The sequence below is a fragment of the Wolffia australiana genome, chromosome 1 (assembly GCF_029677425.1).
Source record: "Wolffia australiana isolate 7733 chromosome 1, ASM2967742v1".
Lineage (NCBI taxonomy): Eukaryota > Viridiplantae > Streptophyta > Magnoliopsida > Alismatales > Araceae > Wolffia > Wolffia australiana.
In genome coordinates, this window is record NC_135835.1 from 27,828,008 (window position 1) to 27,850,000 (window position 21,993).

At 42.9% G+C, this 21,993-nt stretch overlaps 1 protein-coding gene across 1 annotated transcript in view; it reads right to left on the reverse strand.

Moving 5' to 3' along the window:
• Positions 1 to 1,347: 1,347 nt before the first annotated feature.
• The window catches only part of LOC144713410 (Metallopeptidase M24 family protein), a 21,652-nt gene continuing 1,006 nt past the window's right edge, over positions 1,348 to 21,993 (reverse strand). Inside the window, exons 2-14 of the mRNA XM_078587961.1 lie at positions 21,531 to 21,623; positions 20,235 to 20,498; positions 7,773 to 7,865; positions 7,484 to 7,690; positions 6,382 to 6,485; positions 6,172 to 6,238; positions 5,938 to 6,045; positions 5,758 to 5,850; positions 5,234 to 5,327; positions 4,976 to 5,046; positions 4,850 to 4,905; positions 4,708 to 4,768; positions 1,348 to 1,779 (exon numbers count right to left, since the gene is read on the reverse strand). Coding sequence (XP_078444087.1) covers positions 1,678 to 1,779; positions 4,708 to 4,768; positions 4,850 to 4,905; positions 4,976 to 5,046; positions 5,234 to 5,327; positions 5,758 to 5,850; positions 5,938 to 6,045; positions 6,172 to 6,238; positions 6,382 to 6,485; positions 7,484 to 7,690; positions 7,773 to 7,865; positions 20,235 to 20,498; positions 21,531 to 21,623 — 1,413 coding nt within the window. The 3' untranslated portion in view covers positions 1,348 to 1,677. The remainder of the gene's footprint in view (positions 1,780 to 4,707; positions 4,769 to 4,849; positions 4,906 to 4,975; positions 5,047 to 5,233; positions 5,328 to 5,757; positions 5,851 to 5,937; positions 6,046 to 6,171; positions 6,239 to 6,381; positions 6,486 to 7,483; positions 7,691 to 7,772; positions 7,866 to 20,234; positions 20,499 to 21,530; positions 21,624 to 21,993) is intronic.

The following is a 21,993-nucleotide window of genomic DNA, read 5'->3' on the forward strand; positions in this document are numbered from 1 at the left end:
CCGTCACAGAGTTGGGATAGAACTGAGTTTCAGTCAGTCATCCGTCACAGAGTCTGCATTTTCGTCCTCGTGGGCTGAACTGAATGGATGATAGAATAAACAGAGAAATTTCATTAATACAGAGTAAAATCAGAGGTTCCCCATGATGAACCAAATTGGAATGAAACGCAAAAAAGGTTTTTGTTCTATTCCGTTTCTGAAGGTCAGGATGGACGACTGATGATGGCAATTAGGGTTTGACTGTCCTGGACCAGTCCGGTTTTTAGCAATGACCTAAACCTTACCTAAACTTTGGTCTGTTTTTGTTCGGTCCCGGCCTGGTCAGGTTGACTAGTCAACATCAAAGTCAAAGTAGAAAATGTATCTTCATAGTAATGCTAAATATGTCCACAAATGGTCAAATATGTGGCGTCTGCGCTGAGCTCAATAGAAGCCTCTCCGTCGAGTTGGATTTTATTTTTTAGAATTTTATAAAAAAAATATTAAATAGTATATTTCTTGTTTCAGTCCGGTTTGACAAACCGGCCCACCCTCAAATGGAGTACCTAAAGTCCCAGTTAGATCCTGTTGAACCGGTCCTCGGTCCTAAAAATGTCCAACCCTAATGGCAATGCATGGAATACATGAAGTATCGTCATCTTCCTTGAGCCATATACTGGTGGGGGGATAGGAGTGCAAAGCAAAGGCTCAGAATTCAGACCCAGCCATCAAAATTCTACAACAAATACAAGGCCAGCGATCTGAGAATAGCTGTTGGTCAAAGACCTTGTTGAAAAAGATGAGATTAGTAGGTAGGAGTACAAAGTTGCTTACAAACTTTTTTTCTGTTCCTTGTTATTACTCAACTGCCCCCAGAATTTTTTACATATGGATAGTTTATAGATTGTGTAAACCATGTAAAAATTCCCCATAATTTTTCCCTGGAGGTCACCCATCCCAAATCGCTCGACTTGTGGCTTCCCTAACTATGGAGATCCCTACTCGCGGCATCCACCCACGCAAACCTAGTGGATTACAAATAAGTTCACTAAATCAGCTAGGCCAAGATCGTTATCGTTGGATCTGCAAAGGTCCAGATCAACCCATAGCTTTTTTTTTCCCTCTTTTTGTAAGCTCAGCATTTAGCCCCATTTAAAAATGTAAAATATGGATATTATATTATTCTATATATATTTTACTTTTGAAATTTTATTGGCCAAATGAACAGTTCACGACTGAATGGAGTTGAGCAACTTATTCTAAAGTTACGATCATGATCATGCTGAGGAACCCTAATAAATTTATTGCAGAGACACCATGGATTTTTTGAAAAACTAATTGAGTAATTGTGAGGAAACAACAGTTGCCTTCCGCATTTTAACACATGATCTCCTGCTGATATTCAACAAACAATTTCTTGACAGATGTCCTACGAGTATTTATAGGGAACTCCTAAAAGGAAGTATGAAAAAATACCCTTGATAAGGGTTTGGACATCACGTCCAAATTTTCATGTTTATAGATTCATGGAGGAATAAAAAAGAAAAGCCTAAATTATACTCTCTGTGGCAGATGAGATCCTCCAATGCATCAGATCCAATCCCACAATTAGCCAGTTCTTCATCAACCTTGACTAATCGCGTGCATCATCTAAGAAGCTTACCATTTTTCCTTCTCATTTCAGTCGCTAAGCTCCAATCAATTCAGATGCAAGCCTTCAGCCTCTTCGATGGGCTTGCTTTCGAGATTAAGAATATGCTTAATATGTGAAATCTCTTTGGGCATCGACCCTGTAAGTACCTGTTCATGGTATTGAACCATGAAGAAGAGAACAGTAATGGGTCAAGATGTCAATCTATAAACTAAAAATTGTTACCAAATGTAGATTAAAGCAAATGAACAGTGACAAAAAAAATTTTACTTTCGAACTTGGAGTGCCATCACTAATTGAATGAACATTCAAAACCCCAACAGGATATGAGAACAGGCCAAAGATTCTCCAATTTCGGAGTGAGGGTACTGATACAGTCACATGTATCAATGCCTCGGGATGAGAGCTTCCATCCTAAACCAGTTGCAAGGTAAAGCAATATCCGAGAATTATATGAAAGATCCAACACAAACGGTTGATCCTTATAGGATGCATATAAGATTGTGGTAGAGAGAGGGAAAGAAGAACGGGAAGAAGAGCAGATAGAACTGGATGAGTATTTGACTCGGGAGTTACCATTGTCTCGCCTTCTCGCTACCTCTACTCGGCCATGCCCCTCTCTTTCTCGTACCTTACAGATGATCTTCCCTGCAGTACGACGGCTAATCCTATCTTCCAAGAGGCGATGATCTTCCCATCTTTCCCTCTCATCTCTCACTTCTGTTTCCTATCTGTGATTCGTTTGAGATATAATGGGGAGTAATTGAGAAAGGATCATGGAAGAAATACATTGTCATTATAGATACAGAATGGGTTCTATCATAAACCCCGCTTCACAGCTGGGTATATATTTGATGTCCCATTGTCTGTTAGGACTCCTTAATTTGAGAGTCAAGAATCCTTGTGAAATTCAAAAAGCATGAGGCTTCAAAAAAATATTGCCCAAAATAGAATTGCTCACAGAAATTGTCTTTATCTGCGGATATGACGTTGAGGAAGATTAGAGAACTGAGAACAATAGGAAAGGATCGGATCTATGCTTTCACACGAAGATTGAAGGATCCAGAAGTATCTACCGTCCCTCTCCCGGATCTAAAGAAGGAGAATCTCCCCAGGAAGCCAACAGCCAGTTCTTGAAAAAGATTGACAATGTCCTTCTGGCCTCTCTTGCGAAGCTTCCATCAGCTTTATTGAAATTCACATGTGCCCTTCTGGCCACACGTGCCTGGTGACAGCGTCTGATATTTGCGTTACGATAGGTTCTCAAAGGAACCTTATAATTGTCCTCAGTGATACTCGATCAATGAGAAAGATTACTCTTTCTAAACCAGCCTGCGACAAAACCCTCCAGATCATGAATGACGTCTAACCATGAAAATAACGTCGTTACAACGCAGCCAGATGCCTCATAGCACCACAAAAGGCTTTCACCACTCTGCCTCTCTCCTGAATGCTCCGCTCAGGAGAGAAGCCCAGAAGGCCTCATCTGAGGTAATGTCCACCCCTGGAGTCTTCTGGCTGGCCCAAACCACCCAACCGAACAAGCACTCAAAGAAAAGGTGAGAGCAATCTTCTTTCCCCTCTGTGCACAAAGCACATTCGGTCAACGTGTCCAGGAATAACCTTTTCCTGAAGGTTCTCGTGACAAGTCTTCGCGTTAGTAGCAGTCAACAGAAAATTTGCACCTTTATGGGAATCTTCAGCTCCCATATAATCCTCATATATTATACTCTTTCTGATAAAATAGACAGTGGTAATTGAGAAATAAAGCATTCTCGTTGTCCAATCTGAAAATTTTGATTTCTGTGCAAACTGGTTAGCAATCATATCAATACAACATTATCACCTATGTGACCTCTGCCTTAGATTGTCGAACATAAAGTCATATAAAGTGCCCATTATCACATGCATCCAAACAGTCTGGATGCTGAGCACGGAACCAGACATCACTATGAAAGTGAAAAAGAGGCTCCAAACCTCTTTCACGGATATTTTTGAATGAGGACAACGTCTTTGGTTAAATGACAGCCCTCTCCTGACAAAGTACTGACATCAATGCCGGTATTCACAGAAAGAAACCATATTTTTAGTAACTCAAAGGTGGGGGTAACACAACAGTGTAGGTAGAAAATCCTATCAACGACAGTCTATTGAAGTTTTAGATACAAGAGGCACCTAAGGAAAAAATCCACATAATATCCTCATTTTGTCCAGAAGCGTGCATTATTGTCTGACGGAATTTCAGCAGAAGGAGGCTATTTCGAACCAATTTACATTCTCATAGATCGATGCCCTGATTTCTGTTTATAGGACAAGGCAGTGGTGGAGAACTATCACGAATGCTGAACTCCTGTAGCAGCTGAATTGGCAGGGCTATCTGCACTCAAAACCTATTCGGTGAAGAAGGTGTTGAAGAAACGAAAAATCCTTCAAGTGTTTGCCATCAGATTTATAAGCTCTCGCAAACGCACCTCCTAAGGGTCTTTTTTTTCCCAAATAACGAAGATACAGAGTGAAGGTAGAAAATAAAAAATTTACAATTAATACATAAGATACTGATACAACTCTTCCACGCACGTACATGCGAAGAAAGAAACGCCTCCGACTCACACGTGCAGAGCCGCGCGGGGAAGACAAAGAGAGGCAAGTTTAAATCATAAATAGAAGACAAGGAGTAGGGGGGGAGAACACGAAGAGACTTCCTGGCGAGAGGCTGCGGCACTCCGACAACCATGGGCTGGCTTGGGAGATTCTCCCTCTCCTTCAAGAAGCGATCGACCGATTCGGTCTGATTGCGGTTGTTTCCTTTCATCTCTACCTTCTACAAACTCTGTTGTGATTCCTAGCTTGTGTTTCAATCCGAACTACATTTGAGTTTCTTGATTCAAGTTCGACAGAAATCTCTCGCCTATTCTGGGATTGTAACAGATACAAACATAATTTCTATCGTCACAACACCCTCGGGCCAGTTCATTCCTCGACCCAATTATTTTTTAACTACTTCTACTGAATCAAGATTCAAAGGACGTCCTATCCCAAACAAGAAAACCAAAAGCAACCGTAATTTTCAGGATTACCTCATATCCATTCTCTGTGATCAGGATCTCATCCTCGATTCTGATGCCCACTCCTTGGTACCTATTAAAGTGAAATATTTAGAAAATAAACTATTTGCTACTTTTGAAAAAAAAGTCGACATTGAGAGGAGCCAAAAACCACCTTTTGGGCACATCCAAAGATGCCGGAATATAGACACCAGGCTCTATAGTTATCACCTGCCAATTTAGAAGCATTAAGAATAAAATTGAAAAAATCCTTTATTTTAGGGAATAAATTGATAATTACAACTCCAGGCTGCAAGGGGCGGCTATTACGGACGACAGAACAATCATGCACATCCATTCCAAGGTAATGACCTGGAAGGCAAAGGAATCAATAATCTATAGAAGAAATTGAATACATTACGTAAAATTTGAATATAAAGGGTCGACCCAGTTTTATGTCCACATTACAATAAAATTTGCAGGTTATAAAACGTATCCATGGGCATGCCTAAAATAAGATGACAAAAGACACGGAGAAATTTTCTTAATTAAACGTAACCTATGGATGTAGGATTCAATTGATGGTAACTGCGAGAGCTTCGAGTATCCTTTAAAATTCCGAGGTCTTTTAAACCTTTCATGAGCATCTGGACCTGTGAAAAAAGATTAGATTTAGTATTAAACTTAATAATGAAAGTTAACAGATAACCCTTGGACTATATTATAAACCTATAATGGCACAAAACATGAACAATAAGCAATGAAAAAGATATGTACAATATCTAAATATAAGATTTATAAATTCCAGATGCCACAAAGCAAGGATTTCTATAATACCCAAACATGTGCATCATTCAATTTCAAATCCCCAAGGATTGCAACAGTATTTTACAGGATCGAGAATTATCTTTAAAATTATTTCTCAAGATTGACTTCTCAAATCTGGCATGCGATACATCAAAAGTAAATGGATTGGAGATATCTCAATTACACTTATATCATTTAACATGGAAAAAGTGACCCATTGTCTATCTAGAAATGGGTAATCGTATTTTATCGAGATTCTTTTTTGAAAAAAATTACCGAGAAGTTATGAATCTCTTGAATGCTTATCCCAGGCTTGCAGAGCTTCACACACTCTTTATTAGTTTCAAGAATAAGTTCATACAAGGCTACCTGAAGATCAAACATGGTTACAAAAGCTTTCACAAAGTACATGATTAAAGGAAATGAAAGAAAATATATATCGCGTTCTAAAACGACCTGGTCAGAAGAAAATTCACCACAGGGTGCCCACGTCCGTGTTAGATCACTAAGATATCCATGAAGCTCACACCCAATATCCATCAAGACAAGATCTCCATCTCTAATCTGTTGAATGTAAGAAGTGTGAGAAGGAATGGAAAAATACAAAATTTTATGAAAGCATTAGTCTAAACTAAAAAGATGGATATTTAGACTAATAAAATCACAGTAGTAAAAATATAAAAAACTCACACTTTGGTCATTACGTGAGTAGTGTATAACACTCGCATTTTCACCACCACCAACGACTGGATTAAACCTAGAAAACAAACGTGTGGATCATTGGAGCGATTAATTTCTCGTCCAATAACTTCTATCTCAATGAATCACTTGGATTTATGAAAAGGCTGCATCAGTTTGAAGAAATATAATTCTATTACAGATAATTCCAGGCTTTCTTACGCCATTCTTTGTGCGCCTCTCATCTTGCATTCAAATTCCACTTTGGCCGCCAACTTGCTTTCTTCTCGATATGTCTTTGAAAATATCATGGTCTGCAACAAGGACTGTCAAACGGAGATTCATTGATTAGTCCCCTTTCTATCATAATTCATCAGGTCACGAATATTTTATGGAATAAAAGTTCATTCATCATTCAAAATTGAATGAGATACCATTCATAATAATTTCAGATCAAAAGGATTCATTCATTTACACAGAGAGTATTTAAAAAGTTTTCTACTTCCCTGAAGAAGGCAGACATTTACAGTCTGCAAGAAATGCTAGTAAATCATGGTCGTTCATTTCCTTTAACCGACATTTCCATTGTCACAGTCATTAATCTGTTCTCAACCCAACGATTAAAATGCTTCCAATTTTTTTTTTGAAATATAAAATGTTTCCAAAAATAATAGATTACGTTTTTTATTTATTCAATGGCATTTTAGATTAAATCTTCTGTCTTCCCTTATCTGTGGACAGATACACACACCCTAGGAATTGGTTGAAGCTAAATAAACAGGATGTCGTCATTCCAAGAATCGGAGGGCCCAAAGATAATTCAGAAGACCTCTATTTTGTTATTCAAAACACCCCCGTAGTGACAGGTCTGACAAATTGTATCAAATAAAGGAAGTAAAGGCCCAATATGAGTCCATTATAAGACTGGATCTCATAAGGTCAATATATTACATCCACATATCAATGTATTGGAACTTATCCCAAAACAATAAATCATATATACGTCAAACTAATGGATTGAAGTCGAATGTCAAGTCTATGGGAAAATATGTCAAAAACAAAACCAATAAATTAAATTGAATTGCAGAGCTATTACTAAGAAAACAGCATAAGAAAGAAGACTTCAGTAAAATATTTTATACGCTAATGTTATCACATGTTCAAATTTCACCCAACTCTCATAAAATATAAACGACAGTCACCAAAAGTTTGAAAAGTAATGTAATAGATGATATCATAACAGGGTATTTCAATTCCATTCATTTAAAATTTAAAAAAGTCTTCCTGATGAAGAGCCATAAGTGAAAAGGATAAAAATATTAACTTGGCACGCTATTGATGCAGATTGTCTCATCAATTGAATCTCAGATGCTGACTTAATCCATCGTAACTCATGAGTGTAGGCAGAAATATCCTTCACGTAATCACTTGAATCAGCTGTACAGAAAGCATCGAGTCCCGTGTAGGATGGTACAGCTGTCTTCACGTTGTGGAACAAAATTGATGATTTTCTCATCATATCCGGAAGGAGCTGCAGAAGAAAATAAATTTTTATTAACCAAAAATGGAGATATATCGCTTAAGCAAAGAAGTTTATGCTGAATCCTCGAAACCTCGCGTAATTTGTGCATCGGAAATGCTTTGTCTGCTTGGAAAACCTCCAGAGCAGCCGCAACCCCAGCTGTTTGGCCTTGCCAAGTAATATCCTACAGAGTGAGTGATGACTTTAAAAATAATTATATTATTGATATATAAGACTGAAGACAAGAAGAAAGAACAATTCTTGATACACAAACAAAGAGATTACAAGGGGTTTTATAGGGAGCCCTAATGGGCTAATAATAGAAAGGGCCCTTAATGGGCTAATAATAGAAAGGAGCTAATAATAGAAAGAAGAAAAGAAAACGGAAAGGAGACAATAATGTCAACACTCCCCCTCAAGCTGGAGCGTGGATGTTTTCCACACCCAGCTTGGAACAGAGCTCCTCAAACCGAGGGGCATGAAGCCCTTTGGTGAAGATGTCTGCAAGCTGTTCAGCTGACGGAACATATGGCGTGCAGAAATTTCCCGACTCAAGCTTCTCTCTAATGAAATGTCGATCGATCTCAATGTGTTTTGTACGATCATGCTGGACGGGATCATGAGCAATGCTGATAGCCGATTTGTTGTCACAGGACAGCTGAACAGGGGAAGAAACCGGACACCTTAGTTCACGAAGCAGTTGGGTAATCCAAAGTGCTTCACAAAGACCATGCGCAAGGGCACGGAACTCCGCTTCAGCACTTGATCGAGAGACCACTTTCTGTTTCTTACTCCTCCAAGTAATAAGATTCCCTCCCAAGAAGGTGCAGTACCCAGAGGTCGACCTACGATCAACCACAGATCCTGCATAATCGGCATCAGTGTAGACTTCTAGACGCAGACCACTGTGACAACGAAACATTAATCCACGGCCAATGGTGCCCTTCAAGAAACGGAGGAGGCGATGGGCAGCATGAAGATGACTCATTCGAGGGTTCTGCATAAACTGACTTAGAACACCCACTGTATATGCAATGTCGGGACGGGTGTGGGTGAGATAGAGCAGTTTGCCCACAAGTCTTCGATATTGTCCGGGCTCAGCCGGATCTTCATTCTCATCCGCACCAAGTCGATGACTCACATCAATCGGTGTCGAAATAGGCTTGAGTCTTCCTTTCCCAGCTCGCAAAGAAGATCCACTGTATATTTCCGCTGACAGATGAAAATCCCACTCAAGAATAAGCCACCTCAATACCAAGAAAATATCGTAATGGGCCAAGATGACGTATGGCAAAGTCCGACGACAGATACATAGCCAGCTGAGTAATGGACTCCGTATCATCACCCGTGATGATAATGTCATCCACGTACACGAGAAGAATAGCCACTCCCCCGGACGTGGAATGACGGTAGAAAATCGTGTGATCTCCATTACACGACGGTATCCCGGTTCTTCATGGCCATGGTGAAACGGCCAAACCAAGCACGAGGAGATTGCTTCAAACCGCATAGCGCTTTCTTCAGGCGACAAACAACTGAACTCGGAGTAGACGGCACTAAGGAGGCATATCCAGGAGGTAAGGCCATATAGATCTCCTCAGTCAAATCACCATGAAGAAAAGCATTCTTGACATCATATTGCTGCAATATCCAGCCCCGATCGGCGGCAAGAGCCAAGAGAATCCGGACAGTGTTCATCTTGGCCACAGGGGCAAACGTTTCCTGATAATCAATGCCATACTGTTGGGTGAACCCTTGCGCCACAACACGTGCCTTGTGCCTTTCAATAGAGCCGTCGGAATTGTGCTTTACAACATAAACCCAACGACTGCCAACCAAGTGCTTGCCCGGCGGTAGTGGAACCAGATCCCATGTGTCATTTAGGGCAAGTGCTTGTAGCTCCTCCTCCATTGCCCGACACCAATGAGGAAGAGAGAGGGCTACGTCCACCGTCTTTGGAAGGGAGATAGTGTCAAGGGAGGTGAGAAGAGCGTGGTAGGATGGGGAAAGACGATGAGATGAGATGGATGCGGCTAATGGATACAATGGAGAAGGATGAGGGCAAGACACAAGTGCTAATGAAGGATTTTCAAGAGGAGTGGATGAGGAGGATGAGGGAACTTCAGGGGTAGGAGGAACACGAGGCTTGCGACGAGCAAGAGTGATACCATAGCGTTTTTTTGGCAGGCAACGGCGTATAGGTAAAGGGGCACAACATAGTGGGATAGAGGGATCCGATGGGGACTCTGCAGGAGGGTTCGATGAAGCAGAGGATGGATCTTTAGTAAGTACAGGTGGATTTGGGATTGGTGCAGGCAGAGGATCAGAGGACAAGATGTTCATGGGAATATCAGATGGAGGCTCTTCGAGAGGAACAGGCAAGGAAGGACTTGGGACTGGTGACGAGGGAGATGAGTTAGGAAGAATAAGAAATTCAAGGGGATCTGATTGAGGTGGTAAAGAAGGAGAAGGTGGAGAAGAAGAGGGGTAATACGGAGTGAATTCGTCAAAGGTAGCATCCTTGGTGACAATAAATCGACGAGAGGGTGGATGATAACATCGATAACCCTTTTGAGTAGAAGCATAGCCGACGAAGACACATTGGATGGCCCGAGGATCAAGCTTGTCACGACCAAGATGGTGGTTAGGAGCAAAGCAAACGCACCCAAAGACACGAGGGGTAAGATTGGTTCGGAGAGAAATGTTGGGGAAGGAATGCTGGAGACAATCAATGGGAGTAGAGTAGTTAAGTACGCGAGACGGAAGACGGTTGAGAAGATGAATGGCAGTTAGGACAGCTTCAGCCCAAAAATACTTTGGCACATGCATGTGAAATAAGAGGCTCCGAGCCATTTCAAAAATGTGTGAAATTTTCGTTCTGCAACTCCATTTTGCTGGGGGGTGTAAGGACATGTGGTTTCATGGATGATGCCTTTTTCTTGGAAGAAAGTACTTAACGTGGAATTGACATAGTCTCGGGCATTGTCGGAGCGGAAGCGACGAATAGAAGTGCAGAATTGAGTTTGAATGAGAGAGTAGAACTGAGGAATAACAAGGGAGATCTCTGATTTATTTTTCAAGAGATAGGCCCACGTGAAACGAGTAGCGTCATCAATGAATATACATAACCACCGAGCACCGGACGTGCTATGAACAGGGGAGGGTCCCCACACGTCGGTGTGAACGAGAGCAAAAGGAGTCGTCAAATGGGAAGAAGAAATAGGATACGTAGTACGATGATGTTTAGCAATTCGACAAGCATCACAAACAAAGCGGTCCACAGAGTGGCCTTGGAAAAGTTTTGGAAATAAATGATAAAGAGTAGCAAAGGATGGATGGCCGAGGCGTCGATGGAGAAGCCACAAACGCTCATGAGACACCGAAAGGGGAACTACAGCGGCAGCAACAGCGAGGGGAGACAAGGGAGATCGAACAAGATAGAGACCCTCATGCTCCTCAGTAATGGAAATCGTCCTCCCCGACACCTTATCACGATAAAAACAGGTATTAGGAGTGAATGTAAGATCTTGGTTCAGATCACGAACAAGGCAGGATAAAGAAAGAAGATGATGAGCAAGCCGTGGAACATGAAGGACTTTAGTGAGGTTCATCGAAGGAGAGAGAGACACACGACCAATCCCAGCCACAGTGAGAAGATCACCGGAAGCTGTTTTAACTTTGGAGGAGCCGGAAACGGATTCATAGGTCACAAAAGCTCTAGGATTGGGTGTCATGTGGGCAGTGGCACCAGAGTCAAGAAGCCAAGTGGATGATGATGACGACGGATATGGTGAAGGAGGAGGAGAAGGAATGGTGGACATACCCGCGTTAGCTAGAGAGCACGAGCCCACGACTGGAGGGTCAAGCAATCGCCGAAGACGTTCCACTTCTTCAGGTGTAAAGCCGGAAAGAGAAGCACTCGCCGAAGACGCTCCACTTGGAAGAAGACCATAGGACAGAGGCACTTGACCAGGCATCGGTACTTGGTTGACAGAAGGTGCAACCGTAGCGAGATTTCTCTGTTGTGTTCGCTTCCGTTGAAGCTTAAAGCACGTCTCCTTGGAGTGACCCCGCTTTTTGCAGTAATTGCAGAAAAGGGAAGGATCACCTTTGGAGGATTCCTCAGTCCGAGTAGATGGACCACGAGACGAAGCTCCTGCTCCAGTCGATGTGGTCGTCACCGAGGAGCGCGTGGAGGAAGACGAATGTGCTACAAGTGCAGAAGCCGGGGTCTGGGACTGCTGGCGAGATTCTTCAATTCCTCGCTGCAAGCGCATCCTTGAAGGACAGCTCTTTCTCCCGGTGTATAAGCTGAGCCCGTACCGCTTCATATTCCGGGTTAAGTCCTATAAGGAACTGAAAAACCCGAAGTTGAAGAGTGTACTTGCGATCCACCGAGTGAGGGTCTGGAGGCATGTAGTGATCAATCTCATTCCACAGAGAAATGAGTTCTGTGCTGTACTCCATGATCATCATGTCTCCTTGACACAGATTGGCGGCCCGATGCACTAGCTCATACAGTGTGGCAATATTATTTTTCTTGGAGTGGCTGTCAAGGGCCGCTTCCCACACGGCCCGGGCAGACTCAAGAGACAGAAATTCACCATTGATACTCGGTGAAATACTATCCAAAAGCCATCAATGGACCACCCCTTCAACGTCTAGCCAGTCATAGTACTTGGAGTCTGTCTTGGAAGGCCCTTCTTCAAGTAAATGACGCATCAGTCGTCCCTTGAGAGTAATCTGGACATATTGCTGCCACTGAAGAAGGTTAAAGCCGGTGAACATCCCATCTGGAGGCATCCGAGGCAGAGAAAACGGTCCAGGTGAAGCCGACCAATTCCCCGACTCAAGAGGTGCCTCCAAAGCATTTGACGTTTGACCCACACTGGGTGGCGTCGATGCTGGCGTCGATGCTGGCGTCACACCGGAAACCGATACAGGCTCCGTCATCTTGATCACAGAATGAAGTGTCGCACGAGGAGCACACGGCTGCAGGAACGCCCGCAGCTATTGGCTGCGTGCGCGGCTGAAGAGTCGAGGAGGGAGCGCGGCCGCGACCGAGAGGAGAGCGCGCGGTCGAGAGGGAAGCATACGTTGCCGAGAGAGAAGCACAGCCGAGGAGGGAGCGCGGTGCGGGAAGCCGGAAATGTGGCCGGAAAGAAGCTGCGCCGCCAGGAGCAGGTAGCCAACCGGAAGGAGAAGGAGCTCAAGATCGTGGCGAACGTAGAAACGCGAGAGATCGGAGCTACGGTCGAGCCCAGGAACCCGGATTAGGGTTAGGGTTAGGGCTCTGATACCATGAAGACAAGAAGAAAGAACAATTCTTGATACACAAACAAAGAGATTACAAGGGGTTTTATAGGGAGCCCTAATGGGCTAATAATAGAAAGGGCCCTTAATGGGCTAATAATAGAAAGTAGCTAATAATAGAAAGAAGAAAAGAAAAAGGAAAGGAGACAATAATGTCAACAAAGACTTACAAGAATCTAAATAAAAGAAAACACGACAACCTTGCCAATAGCAATTACTTCCAATCCTAATCTTGTCGGCGACATTACTTAAGGTATAGACATGCAACATGATCCTCAACTTACAGTAAAGAGGAAGACGATCCTTGACTAATGACTGATCAAGAGGGAGAGACCATTTGGCAGGGAGATAACAGCGGTAAAGATGTTGCCATAGATGAGAGAGAGAGGGGGGACTTGGTCAAATAGACATCACCAGGAGAAAACAAAAGGAATGAATTTTCCAAATGGTTCTTCACAGCCCTCCTAAAGGAAGGTCGACAAATACTTAAAAGGAAAACACATGAAAGAGGAAAATAACCAAAAATAAACTGGCAGGTGACAATTTTAAGAAAGGTCAACCATTCATTAACGAATAATAAATGTCACCGCCCCAAAATTCATCTGCTGCAGTCCACATTTATTTGATCACAACGCCTGTTGTGCATAAATAAAAGCCCAAAAAGCATTCAAATAATCATAAAATATCATACAAAAATTAAAAAGACATTCTGACTTCGAAATCAGGTTTCTCTATGAATTAGCCAAAATTTTATTAAAAGTATAGGAAAATCAGAATATGATTCTAAAAACTATTTTAGTAAAATAAAATATTCTTTATACCATAGAGATTATATAAACCATGCAATTGTGAATAAATAACCGCCCACAAATCATTAAAGCATCATAAAAAAATTACGAATAGTTAAAAACTAAAATGATATTTTGAGTTTGAAATCAGATTTCTCTATGAAAAGTGAAATCTTATATAAAATATAGGAAAAAATCAGATTATGATTCTAAAAATTATTTTAACACGATAAAATTATTTTTTATACCTTAAAGATGATAGAGATCATGAAAATGTTTATCATTTTGCATGTTGTAAGTGGCTTTTTTGAATCTCCAAGGGTATATGTTCCTTATAGAAAGAATGCCACACGCCAGAACCCAAATAAATGAAGAAGATTCCACCCGAGGAAAGAAACCTCAAAATAAAGATTTCCAGCCACCAAGAGGAAACACCAAAACTGTTAGGTCATGGAGGATACTTAGTAGGGTTTAAGCTAACTAATGGGCCCGAGGCCTTGTACTCTGTAATAGCCTAACCCTAGGAGATATTAATAAAAATAACTACTTCAGGCCCAACATGGGCCGCCTAACTTCCCACTAAGGGCCCATTAAGGGCCCATTAGTGTAGGCCCAGTAGGGCCCATATATTAGGCCCAGTAGGGCCTAATATATGTTGGGCCTGACCACAGTCAGGCCCAACTCTCCAATGTTGCTCTGAAACCCAGCCGTTGGAGAGTCCAGCTGCTTTAAAAGCAGCTGGACCTCTCTGTTTCAAACAGTCATATATTCAAAATATATGACCGTTGGAAACAGGGAATATTCCTTAGGAATATTCCCTTTCTAACAAGTGAAGTTTTTCTTCTATAAAAGGGGGCCCAGTTCAGCAATAAAAATTATTCCTTCTTGCCCCAAATTCTTCTCTCTTCTTTTTTCTCTTTCCATTAATCACATGGTATCAGAGCAAGGTTTGATCTGAACCTAGTGCAGCCCTGATTGAAGCCCTATGAAGCCCTGATTGAAGTCTCCATTAGAGCTCTGTTCGAAGCATTCCTGAAGCACTGTTTGAAGCCCTGTTCGAGGCATTTCTGAAGCACTGTTTAAGCCCACCAGAAGAACCAGAGCCACAGCCAAAGCAGAAAAGGAGGCTGAGGAGCTGGCTTCCCAAGCTGCCTCCACTCCAGCTGCTGCCCCAGCAGCCCTGCCGCCATGCAGTCCACCACACCAGTCCACGGAAGGCCTGTCCTACCCGACCTGGACATGAAGTACAATGGCCTAAATGGCCAAAAATGGATCACTATGGTACAGAGGGCTCTCAAGGCAGCCTACCTTGGGAGACACCTGACTGAAGAAGCTCCGTCAGAAGACAAAGCCGGTTGGGAAGTATGGGAGTCGGAAGAGGCTCTCATTATGAATTGGATGTTGAAGAATATGGAAGGCGAACAGAAGGATGACTACCTTCTGATCGACGGGCGCCAAGGACCTCTGGTTAGAAGTCAACAAGTCATGTGCAGAAATGCACAGCGATTTTCGGTCTATGATCTCCGCGAGCAAGAGCGACGCTAAAGCAGGGAAATCTGACGATCTCCACCTATTCGGCCAGGCTGAAGGCGATTTGGAGGGAATTAGATCTCCTGTGGCCCACAGGTGATAAAAATTCCCCCTCATACCTCCGTGAAGTAAAATTCAGAACTCTGCAGTTTCTGATGGGCCTCAATTCCGAGTACGACCCTCCGAAGTCAGCTGCTACACCGGGAAAGATTTCCCACGCTAGCAGAGGCAATTTCTGAGCTCCAAGGAGCAGAAAGCAGGAAGAAATTGGGTAGCAAGGGAGGGGAAACCTCCAAACCTACCGTTGCTGCTCACTTAGCAAAAAAGGAGTCTCAACCTGGGGCACCACCACAGCCTGTGGCACCATCTTCTCAGCAAGCCAAAGCCCTCCAGAGGGAGGTAACACCTCAGAGTTGATCTGTGGGTACTGCAGAAAGCCAGGGCACATCAAGCGGGACTGACGAAGGCTGGCGTGGAAGGAGGAGCAGATCAAGAAAGGGACCTGGAACCCAGGTCAGCAGAAGAAGGCCTACGTGGCCAGCGAAGGCGACCAACCACCCTCCACCGAGAAGGAGGAATCAGGGAGCGACATTCGAAGCCTATCCAAGCGGAAATAAGCAAAATCCTGCAGAAGATGAGCTCAACATCCCTCGTGCAGTCTGGTAAGTGTTTCGCATTTACCACTTTTACAAATACTAAATCAATTTCAGTATCATGGGTGTTGGATTCAGGGGCGACAGATCACATGTCACCCCACAGGTCCTTATTTCAGACTTATGAGTCTGAGAAGGGAATCTTAAAGTTTTTACCGCTAATGGTGGAGTCCTACGGGTAGAAGGAAGAGGAACAATCCTCATTAAAGGAAAAATCTTGCAGGGTGTTCTTCACGTTCCTGAATTAAAGGCAAATCTTTTGTCTCTAATTCAGCTAGTGGAGAATACCGGGTGGCGGATTCTCCTTGGATTCTGACTGCTGTTTTTTATGTGTAAAGGACGCCGGACAGAAGATTTCATCTGTTAACCGGAGAGGTGGTCTTCTCATGCTAGAAGCATCACGGGAAGGAGAAGGGCAGTCGATGGTCTATACTGCCCAGAACGAGGAGCGGGTCATCCTTCTTCCTAGGAGACTAGGACACCCCTCATTTCATATCTTAAAACAGTTGCATCCTCATATGTTTAAAGGCATTCCTTTTGAAAATTTAATTTGTGAGAGTTGCCAGTCGCGAAACTCAAACGATCCCCATACGTCAGCACGAACCACGAGCCTCCTCGGCCTTCGAGTGTGTTCATAGTGATGTATGGGGCCCTGCTCCATATCTGGTTTATCCCACCAGAAATGGTTTGTTCTTTCGTAGATGATTTCACAAGGTATACATGGGTATATCTAATGAAATCCAAGGCAGAAGTACCATCTATTATTCCGTTATTTTGCGAAATGATTCAAAATCAGTTTGGGAAAAGGATTAAATGTTTGAGATCAGACAACGCCAAGGAATACTTCTGTGGAGAAGTAAATAACTACATGGAAATGAAGGGAATTGTTCATCAATCTTCATGTGTGAATACTCCTCAGCAAAATGGGCTTGCTGAAAGGAAAATTGGCCATATTATGACATCGGCCAGGGCACTCCTATTTCAGGGAAATTGCCCTAAACATCTCTGGACTGAGGCAGTAGCTACAGCCACACACCTCATAAATAGGACAGCGTCAAAGACATTGGGACTCAAGGCCCCAATCGACCTATTATCCGCTGAATTTCCTAACATAACATTAAAGACTAACCTGCCGGCCAAAGTATTTGGCTGTGTTGTGTATGTTTATGTCCACAATGCAGGTAAATTGGATCATCGGGCAGTAAAGTGCGTATTTTTGGGCTACTCTACCATGCAGAAAGGGTATAAGTGCTACCATCCGGAGTCAAGGAAAGTGTACATCTCTGCAGATGTAAGATTCGACGAGGTCAGGATGTTTTATGAGACAACAGACAGATCCGGGGACTACTTGGAATCAGAGGAAGGAGATGCCGAAGGTATGGAGTTTAGTTGTTTTTCCCATAGGGATAGTGCAGAGGAACTTGAAGAGGGCACTGTGCCGGATTTGACGGAAAATGAGGGACCACGCCCGATAGCCGACGCCATAAGTGAAGAACAAATACCAGCAGAAGAACCAAACCGAAGCAACTATGGATGGCCGATTGCGGTTAGTAAAGGAACCCGGAAGTGTACGAAGACCAAAATCTATCCGGTAAGCAACTATGTCTCCTACAGTCGTTTTTCCCCAGAATACACTCAGGTTGTGCAGGCTATGATAGCTATGTCTCTCCCAAAGAACGTCAGAGAAGCTCTGACATCCTTAGAATGGAGAGAGGCAATGGACGAGATGGAAGCACTCAAGAAGAACGGCACCGGGGAAGTAGGCCCGCTCCCTAGGGGAAAAAAGGTAGTAGGTTGTAGATGGGTCTTTACGGTTAAGTACCATTCAGATGGGTCAATTGCAAGACACAAAGCCAGATTGGTGGCCCAGGGGTATACGCAATCATATGGGATTGACTACAATGAGACGTTTTCCCCGGTCGCAAAACTAAACACGGTCAGAATCCTGATTGCACTAGCAGCAATCTACAAATGGAAACTACACCAGTACAACGTGAAGAATGCTTTCCTACATGGAGAACTTGAAGAGGAGGTATATATGGCACAACCTCCTGGATATCAGGTAAGCGACAAACCCAGCGACGTCTGCCGCCTCAGAAAGTCCCTATACAGACTTAAGCAGTCCCCCAGAGCATGGTTCGGTAAGTTCTCTCGGGCCATGTTGACAGCAGGATACTTCCAGAGCGAAGGAGACCATACACTTTTCATAAAGCACGGTAAGGAAGGTAAGGTAGCAATATTAATTGTTTATGTGGATGACATAATCATAACAGGGAACGATGACGAAGAAATTCAGAACCTTGAAAGGTACCTGTCTTCATCATTTGATATTAAATCGCTTGGACTTCTAACGTATTTTTTAGGAATTGAGGTGGCATACTCAGGGACTGGGATTGTACTGTCTCAGCACAAGTACATTCTAGATTTGTTGAAAGAAACCGGTAAGCTGGACTGTCGTCCAACCGCCACACCAGTCGACATTAATGTCAAACTGAAGGCACAACAGCATGAGAAGGATGCTCCGGTGGACAGGACCTCGTTTCAGAGGCTCATTGGTAAACTCCTATACCTCAATCATACGAGACCTGATATTGCGTTTGCAGTTAACTCCCTGAGTCAGTTCATGAACGATCCACGGGAGTCTCATCAAGGCGCAGCAGACAGAATTTTAGCCTACCTGAAGGGAACTATTGGACAGGGACTGTACTTCCGGACAGGAGGTGAGCCTAGTGTTACTTTATACACTGACTCTGATTATGCAGGGTCCTTTGAAGACAGCCGCTCTACCTCTGGGTACTGTAGCTTCCTCGGTGGCAACCTTGTTACATGGCGCAGCAAGAAGCAAAAGGAAGTTTCCCTCTCAAGTGCCGAAGCAGAGCTTCGAGCCTTGAAGAAGGGAGTCTGCGAGGGCATGTGGCTCCAAGGCATCCTGAAGGACCTACGCTTATATGACGGTAAAGGTATGATTTTGCAGTCAGACAGCAAATCAGCCATTGCGATGGCGAAGAACCCCGTCCAACATGAGCGCACGAAACACGCACGAGTGGCCAGGCATTACATCAAGCAGAACATTGACGAAGGACACATAGTCCCGCAATATGTTCCTACGTTGGAACAGACCGCGGACATCTTCACGAAGGGCATCCCAGGCCCACAATTCCAGGTGTTGGTGTCCAAGTTGGGCATGATCAACATCTATACCCAACTTGCGGGGGGGTGTTAGGTCATGGAGGATACTTAGTAGGGTTTAAGCTAACTAATGGGCCCGAGGCCTTGTACTCTGTAATAGCCTAACCCTAGGAGATATTAATAAAAATAACTACTTCAGGCCCAACATGGGCCGCCTAACTTCCCACTAAGGGCCCATTAAGGGCCCATTAGTGTAGGCCCAGTAGGGCCCATATATTAGGCCCAGTAGGGCCTAATATATGTTGGGCCTGACCACAGTCAGGCCCAACTCTCCAATGTTGCTCTGAAACCCAGCCGTTGGAGAGTCCAGCTGCTTTAAAAGCAGCTGGACCTCTCTGTTTCAAACAGTCATATATTCAAAATATATGATCAAGAAACAGGGAATATTCCTTAGGAATATTCCCTTTCTAACAAGTGAAGTTTTTCTTCTATAAAAGGGGGCCCAGTTCAGCAATAAAAATTATTCCTTCTTGCCCCAAATTCTTCTCTCTTCTTTTTTCTCTTTCCATTAATCACAAAAACGTCTGACAGAAACAAGGAGAAGCCAGAAATCTCCAGGAGCCCGAATTGGACACTCCCTGTCCAACAGCAGATTGCTGCCCCACAGTTCCAACAGAAGACATACCCTAACCCAACTCCAAAACGACCTTCAAGGGGAAGGGAAATGGATTCTATCATGTGCGTACGTAAGATACACATGACAAAGATCCAACATGGAAGCTTTTAAAAACAAAAAACTATTTCAAATTTAAATCTTGGAAAAGTCAAACATGCTTAATAAGGGGTTTGATTTCAGACATAAACACGCAGAATCCAAAGTTCTTACTCTAGACGGCCATCCTGTGAGATACGGATAATGTGGCAATTTTTCTAACCCTATTCTCTTGAGGATTTTACTTGAGCAAAACTTGAGGATTTTATATTAGTTGTTAAGATTCAAGTGCATGCTAAAAGCTACAGCTGATAGTAAGCGCGCTACTTCAGTTCGTGACGCAGGCAGAATGTTGACTTGAACGGCAGTTGTCGCCGAAGGCATGGAATATTTTTAAATAAAATCGCAGAACAGTAAAAAATGCTTACATGTGGATTTGTTTCTGGCATAAACATGCAAAATCCAAAGTTTTTACTCAACACAGCTATTCCACCAGGTTGAAGGCAACCTGTGAGATATAGATAATCAGCATCTTGTCTAAAAGTGTATGGCACCACATCAGTCATCATCTTCACCGGAGCAGCAGCCAAAATCGCTAAGCTTTTCTCTGGAAGAAGATCTAGCAGCCGGCTCCTTCTTGAAGCATACTCATACTCATTGATACCAGCCGTCGTCTCCCCTTCAGTCAACAACTACATAAGATAAAATCTTAACATTAAATAAATAGATGCAGACAATGAAATATAAGATAAAAAATTAATGTTCATAAAGAGTTAGAGTGCGCGCGCGCGAGAGAGAGAGAGAGAGAGAGGAATAAAAGAGAGGTCTTTCTTCCAATAAATATTGTCAATCAATGTCCTATTTTATTGATTGATGTTCATAAAGAGTTAAAAGGTTCCATTACACTAAAAGCCTCCCTACCTTAGATAGGGATGAGAAAAATACATGAAAGGCCTTTCTTCCGATAAATATTGTCAATCAATGTCCTATAACTATCATTTGATAGAAGAACACTGACCTATAAAAGAAAGGTGCAGTTATATTAATATTCCATTCACCCTGAATATTAAGATTGTCAAAGGATATTTCCCTCACGTTCCCATGGATCATTTATCAGATGGAAAATCTGAGAGAACAAAAGGATAATCAAAATTCCTGACATTCTTCTGGTCAAAAACTTCACGACTCTTCACCATATAATTTCCACGAAATTTGACAAAAAATTTGACATTGAAGGTGATAAGTACTTTTCAGGAAAGTACCAAAGAAGGCAAATGCGAGCCAGTCAAGGAACCGCTGACCGGGCGACCTGACCAAGGACCCAGTCCTATAAATAAGAGGAGAGTCATTAGTAGGAGGGGTATCGAGCTCTTTTTGAATACAGGCCAGCGACGGTTACACCCCTGGAGGGCCAGAGAAGCGGGTCGATGCCGCCGATCTGGAGGGGGAACTACAACAAAGAGGAAGGAGCTCCACCACTGAGAGGAGGGATCTGTCCGATCGTCCAGCTCCATTTTCGTTCCCCGTCCTTTCTTCCAAACTGAGTTCAGACTCACATTGGGTGGATATTCTTGAATTCTTGGATTTCAATTGGAAATAATTCATTGATACTACATTGGTGTATCAGAAGGAAACCAGGATAATTCTTTAGAATATCCAACAACGTGATATGATTCTACATATTCTCATGAAAAATAAGAAGTTTAAAGTTCAGGTATTCGTGCCTTAGGATGTGAAAGATAAGTTGGTTGCCCAGCATCCTGAATACCGTGTGATGAGTAAGCAGCCTTTCCACATTGTTTATGCGATAGTACAACCTGAGAAACATATCGAAGAGAGGTCATCCAAAGGCCATACGGTGGTGTTTAATTCATAAATCATGAGAGCAATAATGGGGATTAAGCTTTAGAAATGGCACTAAAAATCAGTATATTAGGATTCGGATATGAAGACCAACCAAATATCCGTTTATAGAAAAGAACTGAGATTACAGATCGTGAGAGAAGGCAGTATCTATTAATGCATTTTTAAATGGAAACATATCCGAGTCAGATATGTTATTCAGCATTAAATTCAATTTAAATACCAATAAATTCAGATGCAAAGACGACGATCAGCCGAATCTTTGATAATTGAAAAATATTAAGGCAATGAATTGTGAGACAAGGCTCTCTCTAAAAATGTACC